The sequence below is a fragment of the Amphiprion ocellaris genome, chromosome 13 (assembly GCF_022539595.1).
Source record: "Amphiprion ocellaris isolate individual 3 ecotype Okinawa chromosome 13, ASM2253959v1, whole genome shotgun sequence".
Classification (NCBI taxonomy): Eukaryota; Metazoa; Chordata; class Actinopteri; family Pomacentridae; genus Amphiprion; species Amphiprion ocellaris.
The window spans coordinates 12,448,759-12,464,505 of NC_072778.1; the positions used below are offsets into that span (position 1 = coordinate 12,448,759).

The 15,747-nt window shown below is 36.9% G+C and overlaps 1 protein-coding gene and 1 long non-coding RNA gene across 3 annotated transcripts; one reads left to right on the top strand and one right to left on the bottom strand.

Moving 5' to 3' along the window:
* Positions 1-9,692: 9,692 nt before the first annotated feature.
* Positions 9,693-10,954, bottom strand: LOC129350367 (uncharacterized). The gene is made up of 2 exons (XR_008603737.1): positions 10,718-10,954; positions 9,693-10,084 (listed from the first exon to the last, which is right to left on the bottom strand). It is a non-coding gene; the product is annotated as an uncharacterized LOC129350367 (long non-coding RNA).
* A 456-nt stretch (positions 10,955-11,410) lies between these two features.
* On the top strand, positions 11,411-15,728 carry zgc:101583 (uncharacterized protein LOC494104 homolog). 2 transcript variants are annotated; one of them, XM_023283755.3, is made up of 6 exons: positions 11,411-11,556; positions 11,826-11,958; positions 13,359-13,415; positions 13,747-13,837; positions 14,160-14,320; positions 14,439-15,728. In XM_023283755.3, exons 2-6 carry the CDS (start codon positions 11,826-11,828, stop codon positions 15,008-15,010), a joined length of 1,014 nt encoding a protein of 337 aa, XP_023139523.1. In that variant the 5' UTR covers positions 11,411-11,556; the 3' UTR covers positions 15,011-15,728. The 2 variants fall into 2 exon arrangements, with proteins under 2 accessions (XP_023139523.1, XP_023139530.1); XM_023283762.3 differs by having other exon boundaries at positions 11,546-11,640.
* Positions 15,729-15,747: the final 19 nt, after the last annotated feature.

The following is a 15,747-nucleotide window of genomic DNA, read 5'->3' on the forward strand; positions in this document are numbered from 1 at the left end:
TTAAGATTTTTTAAATTTTTTTTCTTTTACAAATGGCATATTAGATACTTTGACACATGCAATGGTCCTGCTTAAATTATGTAATCATTTATAATTTAAGTAGTTTTTCACCAAGAAAGCAAAACATGATGTAATTTAACCTCATTTCACTCAATGATCTGCTTCTTGTTTTTGTCTTATGTACTAGTTAATGGTACCAAACAACAGAATAATTAATGATGGAAATAATAGCTATATATCTATGTGCTATCATAAGGAATCACAGGAGTGCCACAATAAAATATAAATAAATAAATAAATAAATAAGGAAATAAATGTGTAAATATAAAGAGAAATAAATAAATAAATAAATGTGGAAATAAATGTGGAAATATAAAGAGAAATAAATAAATAAATGTGGAAATATAAAGAGAAATAAATAAATGTGGAAATAAATGTGGAAATATAAAGAGAAATAAATAAATAAATGTGGAAATATAAGGAGAAATAAATAAATGTGGATATAAATGTGGAAATATAAAGAGAAATAAATAAATAAATAAATAAATGTGGAAATATAAAGAGAAATAAATAAATAAATGTGGAAATATAAAGAGAAATAAATAAATAAGGAAATAAATGTGGAAATATAAAGAGAAATAAATAAATGTGGAAATATAGAGAAATAAATAAATATATGTGGAAATATAAAGAGAAATAAATAAATACATAAAAAGGAAAATTTTGTCTTTGCTTTTCCCTTTTCTCTTTTTTTTCGATTTTGTCATTGTCTTTTCCGTTTTGCATTTGCCTTTTCCTTTTGGCACTCCTCAGTCCACCAAGTAAAAACAATGACAATAGACTCTGCTTTCACTTGGTGGACTGAGCTGTCAATCAAATGGCACTGGGCGGGGCTTTCTGTCCAGGGTAGTCGTACCTGATCACAGGATTCCTGCCTGACGCAAGCTCCTAGCACGGCTGAAGTCAAGTGATGGCACCGTGGCGCTTCAGCTGATTCTACCAGCAGACACTGAAAGAGCTCTGATAGTTTGGTAAGTTAATGTTTATTTTCTTATTGGTGCCGGTTTTAATGCACTTCATATACACCTAGTGATGGCTGATCGAGGCTTTGTTGAAGCTTCGACACTTCATTCAAAACATGGTTCATTACTCGAGGCCTCAATGACACACAGTGCTCGAGTAGGACATCTAGTGGTCAATAATATGAAGTGCAATCAAGACGTGGTCGTTGGTTCATGGATTGTTTTGGATTTGATTCGCCATGCACACATTCCTGTTTGACTACACTAGATGATTGTATGGGTTGTAGTGGACACAAAAATAATATTACTAGTAATAATAATGATAATAACTATTGAAGAGCACGTTTCTTATTTCCCATGTTTGTCTGTATCCCTATATACTCTTTGCTTATATTCTGTGTTATGAAATATTTAAACGGTGCTGCTACATTCATGAGATGCTCTACAAATACAGACTGATGTCATTTTCACATGGGGCTGGTGCAAATAAAGATTTTATGGATTATTATGGATTTTGGCAAAGTATGTCTTGGGGTTTATTGGTAAAGAGGTCAGTAAAGAGGGTGCGCTTATGTAACTGGTTATGAGTTTTTATTGAGAAATAATTTATCAACAGTTTTGGGACCACTGTTCCCTCTAAGCTGCGCGCGTGCGCAATTGCGCACTGCTGACACGGTCTCCGCGCACAGAAAATCTGCGCTGTGCACAAAAAAAAATCCAACCTAAATTGTAAATAAAATAAACACGTAACATTCATTCTGTGCTATTTTTCAGTGTGAGTCAGTGAGTGACCGGTGACTGGCTGCTGCAGCCAATGATGCAATTCACATACGTATTTTTTTTTTTTTTTTTTAAGTTATTTTTTTGGCCTTTTATCGGCTTTATTGGATAGGTGCAGTGTGAGAGAGACAGGAAACAAGAGAAGAGTCAGGGGAAGACATGCAGCAAAGGGCCGCGAGCGGGAATCGAACCCGGGCCAGCCGCGTCGGGGACCAGCCCCTGTACATGGGTCGCCCGCTCAATGCGTTGAGCTATACGGGCGCCCCGCATACGTATTTACCATAGGCTGTATATAATGGTATTTACGCAGCTAATCAACGTCAGACGTCCTTATGTGCAGCCACTGTTGTTGTCATAGATATGAATGAGTAGATAGGACACGCCCCTTTGAGCTGCGTACTACGGCGAGGCTAAGCTAGTGGGGGAAAAGTTTCAGCGCATTCCGTTGATGTAGACAGCGTGAAAACAGAAACAAGTATGCCGTCTCACTGTACTGCATACAGTTACACACTACGTCGTACGATTGAGACAAGGAAACTTGGAATGACTTTTCATAGGTAAGAATAGTTTTTGGCTCTTTTTTCATTATGAAATCTTGTTGAGAGCTTCCAGTCTATGAGAGCTAACTAGTTAGCCACTAGCAAAACACTAATGCGAGCTAGCAGATTGACAAGCAAATACCAGACGATTAATAGTAGCTGTAGTATAGTTGTACAAGCAGTAGTAGTAATACTAAAAGTACAAGCAGCAGTAGTAGTATAAACAGCTGTCAGAGTCGTAGAAGTAGTATCAGCATTTGTAATAGTATTACAAGTTGTAGTAGCAGTGCCAGTATCAGCAGCAGTAGTTAGTGTACTACCACTACTACTAGTAGTAGTCACATTGCTATTACTACCACCAATACAACCAATAGTACTTATAAAGCCTAACTCATGTATATCCAGATTACCATCTATGTTCTTCCTCCAAACCCATTTTATGATTGGGATTACTGGCAGTTCTTTGGGACTGCTCTCAAATAATAGAAATGTTACTAAACAAGGTTATACTTATCAAATTAAATAGCTCTGGTCTCTAGTATATTGGCGAATTCGGTTATTTGTACTTAATTTATTAGCATGATTTCTTTTTAATATGTTGTCTACAGACTTAATTACTTCTCTGTCTACTTTTCTTACTCCATGTAGGTTTCCCAGAGACTATGGGTTGAGGAGGAATTGGAAGTTTGTCGGCTTAGACCTGGTGTCATTCCATCAGTGTTAAACTTCCTGGCTCATCTTGGAAGAGTACGTGCCAGAAAGACCACGACCAAGCAGCCTTGAGATCTTAGGCAGCGTCTCCCTGAGGTGAGTGTCGACAGTGTTCACGGTCAGGTCTGTAGAGGGGGGAGGCCGCCACCCACCTCCCCGCCTACTCTCTACCCAGACTCCGCCTTGGCTCCACCCAAGTGGTCACTTTATTAACTACGATGCCAAAGGGACGACGAAATTACTTCTTTTCCTCTGATCTGTAGCTCAGTGAGTTAAGGGTTTACCTGTAGAGTTGCAGGTCGCTAGTTCAAGACCAGACCCTTCTTAAATTTTATCAAAATCCTGACAAAGACAAAGAAAAATGCCAGTGGTGGGTCTTGAACCTACTACCTTCCACTTGATAGTCTTTCTTCTTATCCCCTGAGCTACTCACTCAGATACTTTTTTTTTTTTTTGCGCATTTATCATCTATTTTTTTGCCATTTTCGAGTTTTTTTAACTTGAGTCTAGACTCGATCGTTTTTCTCAGGAGGTTGGACTTTAGCCTTTGTGCTGGAGGGTTGAACCCTCAGTTCCAAGACTTTCAAAGCCTCCAGACCTCCCGAGTCCTCAGGACCTGAGCTTCCACACAGTCTGAGGGCTGAAATTTTCTAAGTCCCACAGTAGTTCTCTGTTAGATTGAACTTCCAGACAGTCCAAGGACTGATATCTTCTAAGTTCTTGAGTAGTTCTCTGTTAGTTTGAACCTTCACACAGTCTGAGGACTGAAATCTTAAAAGTTCTTGAGTAGTTCTCTGTTAGTTTGAACCTTCAGACAGTCTGTTAATGTTTCGATTAAATCTTTAAGGTTTTTCTTTTTAAATGTTTTACCACCTTTTAATGTTTAATTTTCTTTTTAAATCCTTCATTGTATTTTCTGTGTAATTCCTATTTGAACTTTTATTGTCTTTAAGATATAATTTTCTAATTAAACATTTAATTTTTTAATTAAATGTTATATCTTTTTTGGCCTTTTATTGGATAGGTGTAGTGAGAGACAGACAGAAAAAACAGGGGAGAAGACTTGCCGCAAAGGGCCACAAGTGGGAATTGAACCCGGGACGCTGCATCAGGGACCAGTCTCTGTACATGGGTCACCCGCTTAACCCGTTGAGCTATATGTGCATCCATGTTTTTTCTTTTTAAGGGTTTAATAATCTGATTAAATGTTTTGCATTTTTAAAAATGTTTAACATTCTTCTTGTTTAATTGTATTTTTTAAATGTTTAATGATGGAAAATACTTCATCTGTAATTTCTAATATTTGTATTTTAAAAATTTTGTTTAATTTCATAACGACATGTATTGTATCGTGTCGAATTATCTCATTCCATATTTTGTCTGTTTAATAGAGTTAAACATTAAATTACATTACATTCTATTAAACAGACAAAATATGGAATGAGATAATTCGACACGATACAATACATGTCGTTATGAAATTAAACAAAATTTTTAAAATACAAATATTAGAAATTACAGATGAAGTATTTTCCATCATTAAACATTTAAAAAATACAATTAAACAAGAAGAATGTTAAACATTTTTAAAAATGCAAAACATTTAATCAGATTATTAAACCCTTAAAAAAACAAAACATTTAATTAAAAAATTAAATGTTTAATTAGAAAATTACATCTTAAAGACAATAAAACTTTAAATAGGAATTAAACAGAAAATACAATGAAGCATTTAAAAAGAAAACTAAACATTAAAAGGTGGTATATGTACATATAATTTAATTGTATTTAATGTTTAACTCTATTAAACAGACAAAATATTGAATTAGATAATTCAACAACATACAATACATGTCATTATGAAATTAAACAAAATTTATAAAATACAAATATTAAAAATTACAGATAAAATATTTTCCATAATTAAACATTTAAAAATAAAATTAAAGAATATTAAACATTTTAAAAAATGCAAAACATTTAATTAGATTATTAAACCCTTAAAAAGACAAAACATTTAATAAAAAAATTAAATGTTTAATTAGAATATTACATCTTATATTTCTTAAATCTTTTTAATAATAAAACTTTTTAAAAGTTTTATTGTATTAATTTTTTTTGTTTGATTTAATTGCTTTTTGTTCTGTAGTTTATTTCTTTCATCTTCTTTTTCTGTCAAGATTTTAACCCCAACCTTAAAAATGAAATAAACCCTTAAATCACAATGAAAATACTTCTGTTGTCACAATCATGAGTTAGTCAATTATTCAGTTTATCAATTCAACTTTATTTGTTTAGCACCTTTTACACAGATGACAAAACTAAACAAGCAAAGAGAAAAAACTATGATTAAAACCCAAAAACATTTAAAAAAAAATAAAAATTAACACGGTAATAAAATATGTTGTGTCCAGGGGATGGAGGGAGTTTATTGAAGTCTTCTTGGGCTCACATGGGAAATCATTTAAAATATAAACTTGATATTCAGTCTAAGGAAACTGCAGAGCGACAGAAGAACCAACAATATCTCCTGTTTTCTCCTTTAATGAGTTGACTCTTCTTGTGCTTTCAGACCAAAGAACTACAGACTCTTCACAACCTGCTCAAACTCTTGGTACAGGACCTCACCACACGGGTCAAGAAGGTTTCTGTCTCATTTCTACTCTGAAGCTCACCTTCTCCTGCTCAAACTGCTGACAAATGTTTCTGCTGCTCTAAAGTCTGGTCTCCAGAACTTCCTAAAAACTCTCAAAGTCTCTTCTGCTGCAGGTTGCTTTGTAGAACTGTTGCAGAAAACCTCACTAAACCACATGGAGGAGCCTCAAGATAGTCATCCAAATGAAACTGTACAAAAACCAAACTAGCACAACCCAAACGCTGAAGTCTCCTGCAGCCTACCAGAGAACCTCTGAGAACAGAGAATCAGGACAGGAACTCTTACCTTCTGGACAATCAACATCGGTTCTCAAACAAGAACACAGAATGTGTCTGACCAAAAACCTCTAAAGACTCACTACAGCCAAGATAAAGACACAACTCAGCTGCACCAAATCCACTAATCACTGCACACATTAGCACCATGTGCTAACTGTGGCTAAAGAACCACCTTTACCAAGACAACTATCCAGTACAAAGCCCTAAAACACACCAAGAAACACATTAAAGACAATTTTACTGCTGGAAGCTGCAAGCCAATGCCTAAAGAACAAACTAAAGCAAAGGAGCCAAACCCAGTTCTGTGGTGAAGAGAAGCAGAGGAAATGTTTGTCTGCAGCTAAATAAAGCAGGAAGACACTGAGCTGCTCAGGTGTTCCTGATAACACCAAGCTGCTCAGGTGTTCCTGATAACACCAAGCAGCCACCTGGACAGCCAATAGGAACACAGCTTACTGGAAGTCCAGAGGGCTGGGTTAGTGAAGGAAATTTAGTTTAAAGTTGAAGCAGAAAGTTAATAAAGAAAGTTGAAAACCACCTTCTGATACCTGAAATCTCTGAGTTTTCACACAAAGAACACCTGAACATGTCAAACTGGTTCCATAGTAGAACCATCATTGTAAAAACGTCATAGTATGGTGTGTTGCTCAAAAAACATTACGACCCGGCTGTCAGGGGACAAACATGTAAGAAACATGAGAACAGAGAGAACCCAACCAGTAGGTCACAGTTTATCATCATCTAATCATCTCCTGAAGTCCATATGGTGAGAGACATCAGTATCTGGTTGTTAATTTACCAGAGGACGCTTATAATCATGCTGATGTGGTCTGTACTCTACAGTATTTTAGTGACTCAATAAATGCCTAAGTTGTTTTTTTAAAATGCTTTTTAGTTTTTAATAAACATTTAAGAGCCTATATGTAATCAATAAATGGCCTTTGCCTATCTTAAGAAAAACTCACTCAGAACTCTGATATGTTAACAGTACTAAATAAATCAATAAATACATGCATACACACATAAATAAGTTAATACATTAACTGTGTTAAGATAAGATTTAGATTTTTAAAAAAGCTGTTTATGTTTTTGCAGAATCCAGTATTGCACACTGGTTGGTCTTTACATTTTGTTAGTTTGATTTCACTGTTTAAAATGATGCCACCTCTTTTCAGACAGAACCTGTGATAATAAAACAATACAAAATTTTTAGTTCCGTGTTAATAAAGCACTTAAAGCTTTAAGTATGGCTAAATGCTTTTTTCAAAATTAAATATATCACTCCTTAGGTGGTAGTGGCCCCAAGTTCAGTAAAGTTGGAAAGATATTCACAGATTCGGACTTCCAGCATCAATAACTCATTAGATATAGGTTGTCAAAACATAAACGGTGCCTCTTTCCCATTGTTGCAAGGCAGACAATGTGCTACAAGCCAGTTTTATCAAAAGTAGCTGTCTTTCAAGCTACAGGAATAACATTGGTGTCTATGGAGTGAACAGGGTCCGTCTGCAATTTGCAAAACCGCTGCAACAGTAAAGAGAGACAAATATTCAATAACTTCACTCTTATACATTGTAGTGTCACTAAAATCACTGCAGCCTTCAACTGCCTCCTGTTGACAAAGTGTTTTAACAGAAATGCAAATGCTGTAATATGATTCTTTTAATGAACCATGTAACTTAAATGGATGTGATGCTGGTGTGACCACAGTGCACACGTCTGATGTTGCTCACAGTGGTCCAAGGGACGCTCAGGGAGTTTGTGTGTTTGCTCAGACTCATGAAAAATTACAGGGAACATTGTTTGGGACTCAAGCAGTTCCTTCTTTTACTCACTATCTCCCCAGCCTTAGAAAAAAAAACCTGTTCACACAGCACAGATGAGGCTGAGGTACACAGCAAATGTTTGGCTCCATTGTACAAGTTTGGGTAAACAGTTTTGTGGGTTGCCCAGTAAGCCAGTGGGTCTGCCGTTCTTTCTACAATTGCATTCGCTGTGGCGCTTTGCATTTGCCAGGCTCTACTTGTGTCTTCGTATAATAGGCTCCACAGTTGAACTAAAAAATATTGAAGATCATCATCATCATCACCAGAAATGTCAGTCATTCCCTATTCAGCAGAGAAAAAAAAATACCTGTGGAAGGTGCTGCTGGTGGTGGAGGACGAGGCTGTGGTGGTGCTTGTGACGTAGATGACTGCTGCTTGGCATTCTTTATGTTAATTGTTGTGCATTCTGTTATTAAATGTTCTTTCACACTGGCTGCCACTCTGATTGGTGAATCCAGAAGTTTTGAACTGCAGAGCCACAAGTGTAGCAACAGTCAGTGAACTGTTCTTTTCTTTGGTTTGTAGTCTGTCAGCTAAGCACCTGACAAGGTTCTGTGCCAGGTGTTGTGGCATGGGGGTGGTGAGTTGGGAATATATCTATCTATCTATCTATCTATCTATCTATCTATCTATCTATCTATCTATCTATCTATCTATCTATCTATCTATCTATCTATCTATCTATCTATCTATCTATCTATCTATCTATCTATCTATCTATCTCATCTATTCTCTACGAAATACGAAATCTGACATACTACTAACTCTCAAAGCAAAAACAACAGCAAAAAAACCAATCTATTCTGCGAAAAACAATTCAAATGAACACTAAATAGGGATCTCCTATCCCAGAACACTCGATCCCGCTGAGTGATTCACATAACAAACCGAACCAATCAGGTGATTCGAAGCAGTTGAGTGCTTCAAACGTCACTGAAGTGATTCAAACGTCACGAGTTACGTGACCAAACCACGCCTCGGCACAGTGGCTCGTTACGTTTGGTTCATGAGCTACAGCGCATGTGTCGAAGCCTCGGGTATCAGAGGACCATCACTATATACACCTGTAGTGTCAGATACAATTTGTACCGTGCACTCCAGATGTCGATGGAGTTTATTTGTGTGTGGGTTGACCAGAGAAGAGAGTTAGCATCCAGTAAATATTAGCTTTAATGTGAATTAGCGATGCTAACCGAGCTAGCTGCTCAGTAGTAGCCTGATTAAAGCTAACGTAGCATTAAGCTAACGATGTTTGTGTTGTGTTTCATGTAAACAGCTGAAGTGTGTTGTGTTCGTGTAATGTGGTACATTTAGTTAATAAAACTGTCAATGGAGACGCTGGTTCACATTAAAGTAACGTTTAGAAAACATAAATGTGATTAAAACAGTGAGCTTAAGGTTCTGTGTTGTCAGTAGTCCTGAATATCTGCTGAGTCTCTGAATTTAAACTGGAGAAAACAGTAAATCTGCTCTCTCTCTTAATGATTGATTAACATGTAGTACTTATTCCTGCAGTGTAGACTGGAAAAATAAACTCCCAGAATATGATCAAAGTAATGATGAACACTACAGTTATTAGATTTAATGTTCCAGCAGTTGGACTGAAAGAACCTTGTAGATCTTTTTCTCAATGTTAGTGTCTTTTCCTTCCAGCCTTGGTCTGGATCATTGGGAACATCTGCTCTGATGGACTGAGAACTACAGTGAACATGGACATCCAGCTGTGGTTGTCTTAAGTCTTTTCTCCTTCATCATTGTGAGGAAGAGCAGCACTGATGTCCTCCTCATCCTTCCAGTAATAACAATAATTCTGCAGATTCAGCACCTCTTCATAATACAACTTGTGACTTCAGTATTTACACTTCACTGTCAGCAACACGTTGTTTATTTCATCCATTTATTTCATGTGTTTACACATCTTTACAGTTCACAATTGTTAAATAATGTAGTTTTTAAATGTGCAATAAAGGTAATAATGAAGCTCCTGCCCTGAATGTGTTGATGTTTTAATGCTGCATATTTGCTATAACTTTTTATATTGTATTTCTGCTCCAACAGCAGAGATGCAGTTAAAGGTGATAAATAGAACCTGTGAATACTAAGAACAGAGAATAATAAACTGCTGAGAGTTGGTCTGTCCTTCTGTAACTGAAAGTTAAACAGGAAGTGGTTCACTGAGGATGTCGTCCATTCAGTCTCCTTCTTCACAAGCAGATGAGGTTTTCCTTCTGTTGGCTTCACTCAGAAGATCCTCACAGTGAACATGAGACACCTGAGATGAAGAGAGACGTCACAGTATCAGCATCAACAGCAGAGGTTTGTCATTACTTTGATCATATTCTGGGAGTTTATTTTTCCAATCTACACTGCAGGAATACATACTACAATATGTAAATCAGTCATTAAACAATGTTAACGACTAGAGAGCAGATTTACTGTTTTCTCCAGTTTAAATTCAGAGACTCAGCAGATATTCAGGACTACTGACAACACAGAACCTTAAGCTCACTGTTTTAATCACATTTATGTTTTCTAAACGTTACTTTAACGTGAACCAGCATCTCCACTGACAGTTTTATTAACTAAATGTACCACATTACACGAACACAACACACTTCAGCTGTTTACATGAAACACAACACAAACATCGTTAGCTTAATGCTACGTTGGCTTAATGCTACGTTAGCTTTAATCAGGCTACTACTGAGCAGCTAGCTCGGTTAGCATCGCTAATTCACATTAAAGCTAATATTTACTGGATGCTAACTCTCTTCTCTGGTCAACCCACACACAGAAATAAACTCCATCGACATCAGGAGTGTATGGAACACATTATATCTGACACTACAGGTGTATATAAAGTGCATTAAAACCGGCACCAATAAGAAAATAAACATTAACTTACCAAACTATCAGAGCTCTTTCAGTGTCTGCTGGTAGAATCAGCCGAAGCGCCACGGTGCCATCACTTGACTTCAGCCGTGCTTGGAGCTGCCGTCAGGCAGGAATCCTGTGATCAGGTACGACTACCCACCCTGGACAGAAAGCCCCGCCCAGAGCCATTTGATTGACAGCTCAGTCCACCAAGTGAAAGCAGAGTCTATTGTCATTGTTTTTACTTGGTGGACTGAGGAGTGCCAAAAGGAAAAGGCAAATGCAAAACGGAAAAGACAATGACAAAATCGAAAAAAAAGAGAAAAGGGAAAAGCAAAGACAAAATTTTCCTTTTTATTTATTTATTTATTTCTCTTTATATTTCCACATTTATTTATTTATTTCTCTTTATATTTCCACATTTATTTATTTATTTCTCTTTATATTTCCACATTTATTTATTTATTTCTCTTTATATTTCCACATTTATTTCCACATTTATTTATTTATTTCTCTTTATATTTACATATTTACATATTTATTTCCTTATTTATTTATTTATATTTTATTGTGGCATTCCTGTGATTCCATACTATCAACACAGACAAGGTCCGTATAATAAGTACCTTCTACTTCTGAGACTCTAACAAATTTACGCTACATCTAATTTTGCTGGAACTGAATATCGTGTCCTTAAATGAGCAGAACAACAGCAACCGGTAGCTTGACAGGAACAAACAGAAAAGCCTCCTCCCCCTCACGGTTTCCAGGGCAACCACCAGGAAGTAGTGCGGTGACAGCCAGCCAATCAGCTGCTCCGCTTCTTGTGGTCCGTTAACGGCGACGGATGGACCTGACGTGACAACCGAGGTACAACACTTTACTAACAGTACCGTGAAGGAGGCAGCTAAATAGTGTTTTAAACTTAACTGAAACAAAACTAAGTTAAAAAAGGTTCGTATTTTACCACTTCGCGGCGTCTCTAGCCGACTGTAAAGCAACTTTAAAGTCGTTGCAGAGCAGAGAGTCAGCCTATCATGTGATGTTAAACACGGAGCGCCTGTTGTATGACTCGTTTAACAGTTCGGCATAGAGTTCACAGGTTTTATAATTACATACGCCATTTTGTGCTGTTTCAGATGGAAGTGAACCGTTTGGACTTCTACATCGGTCTCTCTCTGGCTGTGAGCTCCAGTGTGTTTATCGGCGCAAGTTTCATCCTGAAGAAGAAAGGCCTGCTACGATTGGCCAGCAAGGGTTCAATGCGAGCAGGTGAAGGGAGCTTTTATTGATAATAACCCAACTGCAGCAAACTGAAAATGTTAGTGGTCTAAGAAATAGTCCAAATCTTTCATTTTTGTGTAATTAGGTAACAATAATCTTTTATAAATCATGCTAAAAAAAAACTCGTGCACACGGTATGGAAGTGTCAAGTCAGTGTAGCCTGTTAAATAAGCAGCAGGTCTTTGTTGTTTGCATATAGTTATCCCTGCAAATGACATTTTTTTTCATTATTAATAAATAATATGCTGTTGAAATGTCATAATGTTCTTACATGGAAAATGTCTCCAATGATATATGAATCAGACAACTTAATTAAGAGCATTAAAGATGCTGAAGTATCTAATACTTCACTTTTTAAAATGCCAAGAAAATGAAATGTCAATTGTGTGTACTAAAGGTACCCTTTTCTGGTGATTTTTGAGGGTATTAACATGTATGTTGGGAACCACTGCACTTGAGTACCAAATCTGCAATGCAGAATATCAACAAAAATGCTAAATTTTCTCCCATGTGACAAAAAGCACCCAGTTGTTTCAGTAAAAGAAAAAAAAGAAAGAAAAGAAAGTAAAAGTGTATGTCTGCTTAATGATGCATTTCTTCTCAAACAACAAATGGACTTAGAGCTCCAGCCAGGTGGAGAAGAAAAGAACACATTATTATTTTTTTTTTTGTGGGGATTTAAGGATGAAAAACAAAAGTAAATGATGTTTTAGATATACAGTAGCAACACACACTCTGTACCTGCATTATTTGTTTTGTTCAGTCAAGCATCTAAAACCTAGATATTAACTATCACTAAAGTCCTTCTCAACTACATTTTAACGTCTCGACTACATTTTAAACACAAGCATGAAATCTTTGATTAGCACCTAGATAATTTTTTTTATAAAATGATGATTCACAGATCACATGAATTTTAGTTTTCTATCCATGAACTAATTGATTAACTATTCATTGCAGCTCTATCATAATCTATTATGTTATTGGGATATTGCTAATGAACTGAAGTGCAAGCCACAGTTTACTGCTTTAGTAGGTTTATGTGGCATTTCATATACTTCTTGTATTTTTTTGCTGTGTAATCCATAGTTTATATTGTATATATTTTGTATGTATAATATTCATCCAAGCAGAAACTAATAACTGTAGCTTAATTCCTGCAAAGGAAAACATGTATCACAATATTAAAAGTATACTTCAAGGCGGTGTAGGGGTCAGAAGATCTATGCAATCTTAATATTTTATATTTAATACTTGATTACAGCATATAAATTAAGATTAATAAAGCTGCTCAAAAGGATCATATGCTGGTGAAAGATAATGATGCTCCAACTTAAAGTCAGACTATTACTGTTGTGTAATTTATTTTTGCTTTCTTTATCTCCCAGGTCAAGGGGGGTATGCTTATCTGAAAGAATGGCTATGGTGGGCAGGACTAATCTCAAGTAAGTGAATGATTTACAGACTTAATTCTGCCATTAAAATGGGTGACATGGTCAGCTGTTACTTGGTTGCCCAGCCGGCCAGCCATGCCCACAAACACTGTGGTCTTTGTTTTTTTTTAAAGCAGAAATGAGGTTCTTGTGGGTTTGGTATTTATGCTGATGATGTCGCAGTAAATGCAGCACCCACACCATATTGTTGAAATACACATTCCTCTAAAGAGCACATTTGCACATGCGGGTTGGAAGAAAAATATTTTTTTCACCATTTAACCTAAGCAGGTGCCGCAGCGATTACTACGTGCATACTGATTGTGATTTTGATATGTTGTAGTGGGAGCTGGAGAAGCCGCTAACTTTGCTGCATATGCATTTGCACCAGCTACACTGGTGACTCCTCTTGGAGCACTGAGTGTACTCATCAGGTAATTGTCCTCAAGTTTTATTTTTCTGCCACTGATGTTACTGTGGCGTGCTGGTAGTGTGATGCAGTAATGTAATACCAACTGCAATGGAGTGTCAAGATTTGTGAAAATACTCCCCAATAAATACACTATTTACTATTGTTGGAGCAGTATGTAAACTATTATTATTATTATTATTATTATTATTATTATTATATACAGAAGTGCCCTTTCACTAAGGATAAATGAACCAGAGTGAAGAAAACCTCTTTTCTATGGTTTTCATAAAAAGAAAAATATATCATCCTTTTAAATATGTATGCATTGTGTGTTTCTTTCCCAGTGCTGTGCTCTCCTCTTACTTTCTGAATGAGAGGCTGAATGTGCATGGGAAGATTGGTTGTTTGCTGTGCGTCCTGGGCTCCACGGTCATGGTGATCCATGCACCGCAGGAAGAAGAGGTTGCCTCCCTCAGTGCAATGGCTGAGAAGCTCAAGGACCCAGGTAGGGCCCACACCTTCAATAGTGTGATGTGATTAACCACGCTTCAGAAACTGAATCCCAGATAAGGGTTGGCTGGTTTTTTTCAGGGTACTAACTCATTCTTGAATGCTCCCACTAGGTTTCATTGTGTTTGCTGTGTGCGTTGTGGGAAGCAGCCTGGTTCTTATCTTTGCTGTGGCTCCGCGGTTCGGACAGAAGAATGTGCTGGTCTACATCCTGATCTGCTCTGTGATTGGCTCCCTCTCTGTGTCTTGTGTCAAGGGCCTGGGCATTGGCATTAAGGAGCTGTTTGCTGGAACAGCAGTGCTGAAGGAACCGCTATTCTGGTGCTTAGTCGTCTGCCTAGTAATCTGTGTCAGCGTTCAAATCAACTACCTGAACAAAGCCCTCGACATATTTAACACCTCTATAGTTACTCCTATTTACTACGTATTCTTCACCACATCAGTCATGGCCTGCTCAGCTATTCTCTTCAAGGAATGGTTGCGTATGACCACTGATGGAGTTGTTGGGACAATTAGCGGGTTCCTCACCATCATTTTGGGAATTTTCCTCCTCCATGCCTTCAAGGATATTACATTTACCTGGGATTCCCTGCCGCTCTATCTGAGGAAGGGTCCTCAGGGCTTTCCATGGGGCCACCAGCCCTATGTGGCTCTTCCCAACCACGACTCGCAGAGGGTGAGATGAAGCTGCCCAGAGAAGGAGGCTCAAAGGGGGGATGGGGTACACACCAGAGAGCTCCTTAAGGACGACCAAAGTCTGTGACCACTTAGAAAAATTGCTTTTTGCAATTCTGAAGCTTTAATGCACATCACAGCTTTATAATGTGACAAGTTTACTAAATCTGAACTCAGTCTGTCTTAAAGAATGCAGAATGCACTGGATGAACAAAGTTGCCTTAAAGCGAGCATAAACAAACTATCAGTACTCTGGATTTTACTTACAGTGTACGTTCTTAGTTGTGCCTCATAGTACATGCACATTTCTTTCGTTTAAAAAAAAATATGTAGTATAATTTATATCAATGTGAATGTCTGTTACTCTGTATTGAGTTTTTTAAAAAAACAATTGGCGTTGTATTAGCCTACATAAACCAGATTGTGCCTTCTGTTACAGAAAACTATTACGTTTTCAGAGCACTTTTAACTTTGATTGTACATACAGGTAAATGAAATGATTTGCAACCAGTGTTAAGGCAAAAACTTAAATTGCCCTGAATTCAAGTTTGAATAATTTCTTTGACGTGACTATATTACCTCAGTATTATAGACAAACTGCACCAAAGAATGTTCTTTCAATGTATAAATTAATTCCCAACATGTGCCGAGCTGTAACATATTCCTGATGTAACTGTACTTTTTTGTGTGTTTAATAATGCTGATTAAAGCATAACTATGCAACAATGTTTGACAAGGCTTTTCCAA

Bases quoted from the DNA above. Each gene is read 5' to 3' on its own strand.
- zgc:101583 (XM_023283755.3), top strand. From the start codon at position 11,826: ATGGAAGTGAACCGTTTGGACTTCTACATCGGTCTCTCTCTGGCTGTG. The intron at 13,416-13,746 runs GTAAGTGAATGA...GATATGTTGTAG, and splicing joins GTGGGCAGGACTAATCTCAA to TGGGAGCTGGAGAAGCCGCT. The intron at 14,321-14,438 runs GTAGGGCCCACA...TGCTCCCACTAG, and splicing joins TGAGAAGCTCAAGGACCCAG to GTTTCATTGTGTTTGCTGTG.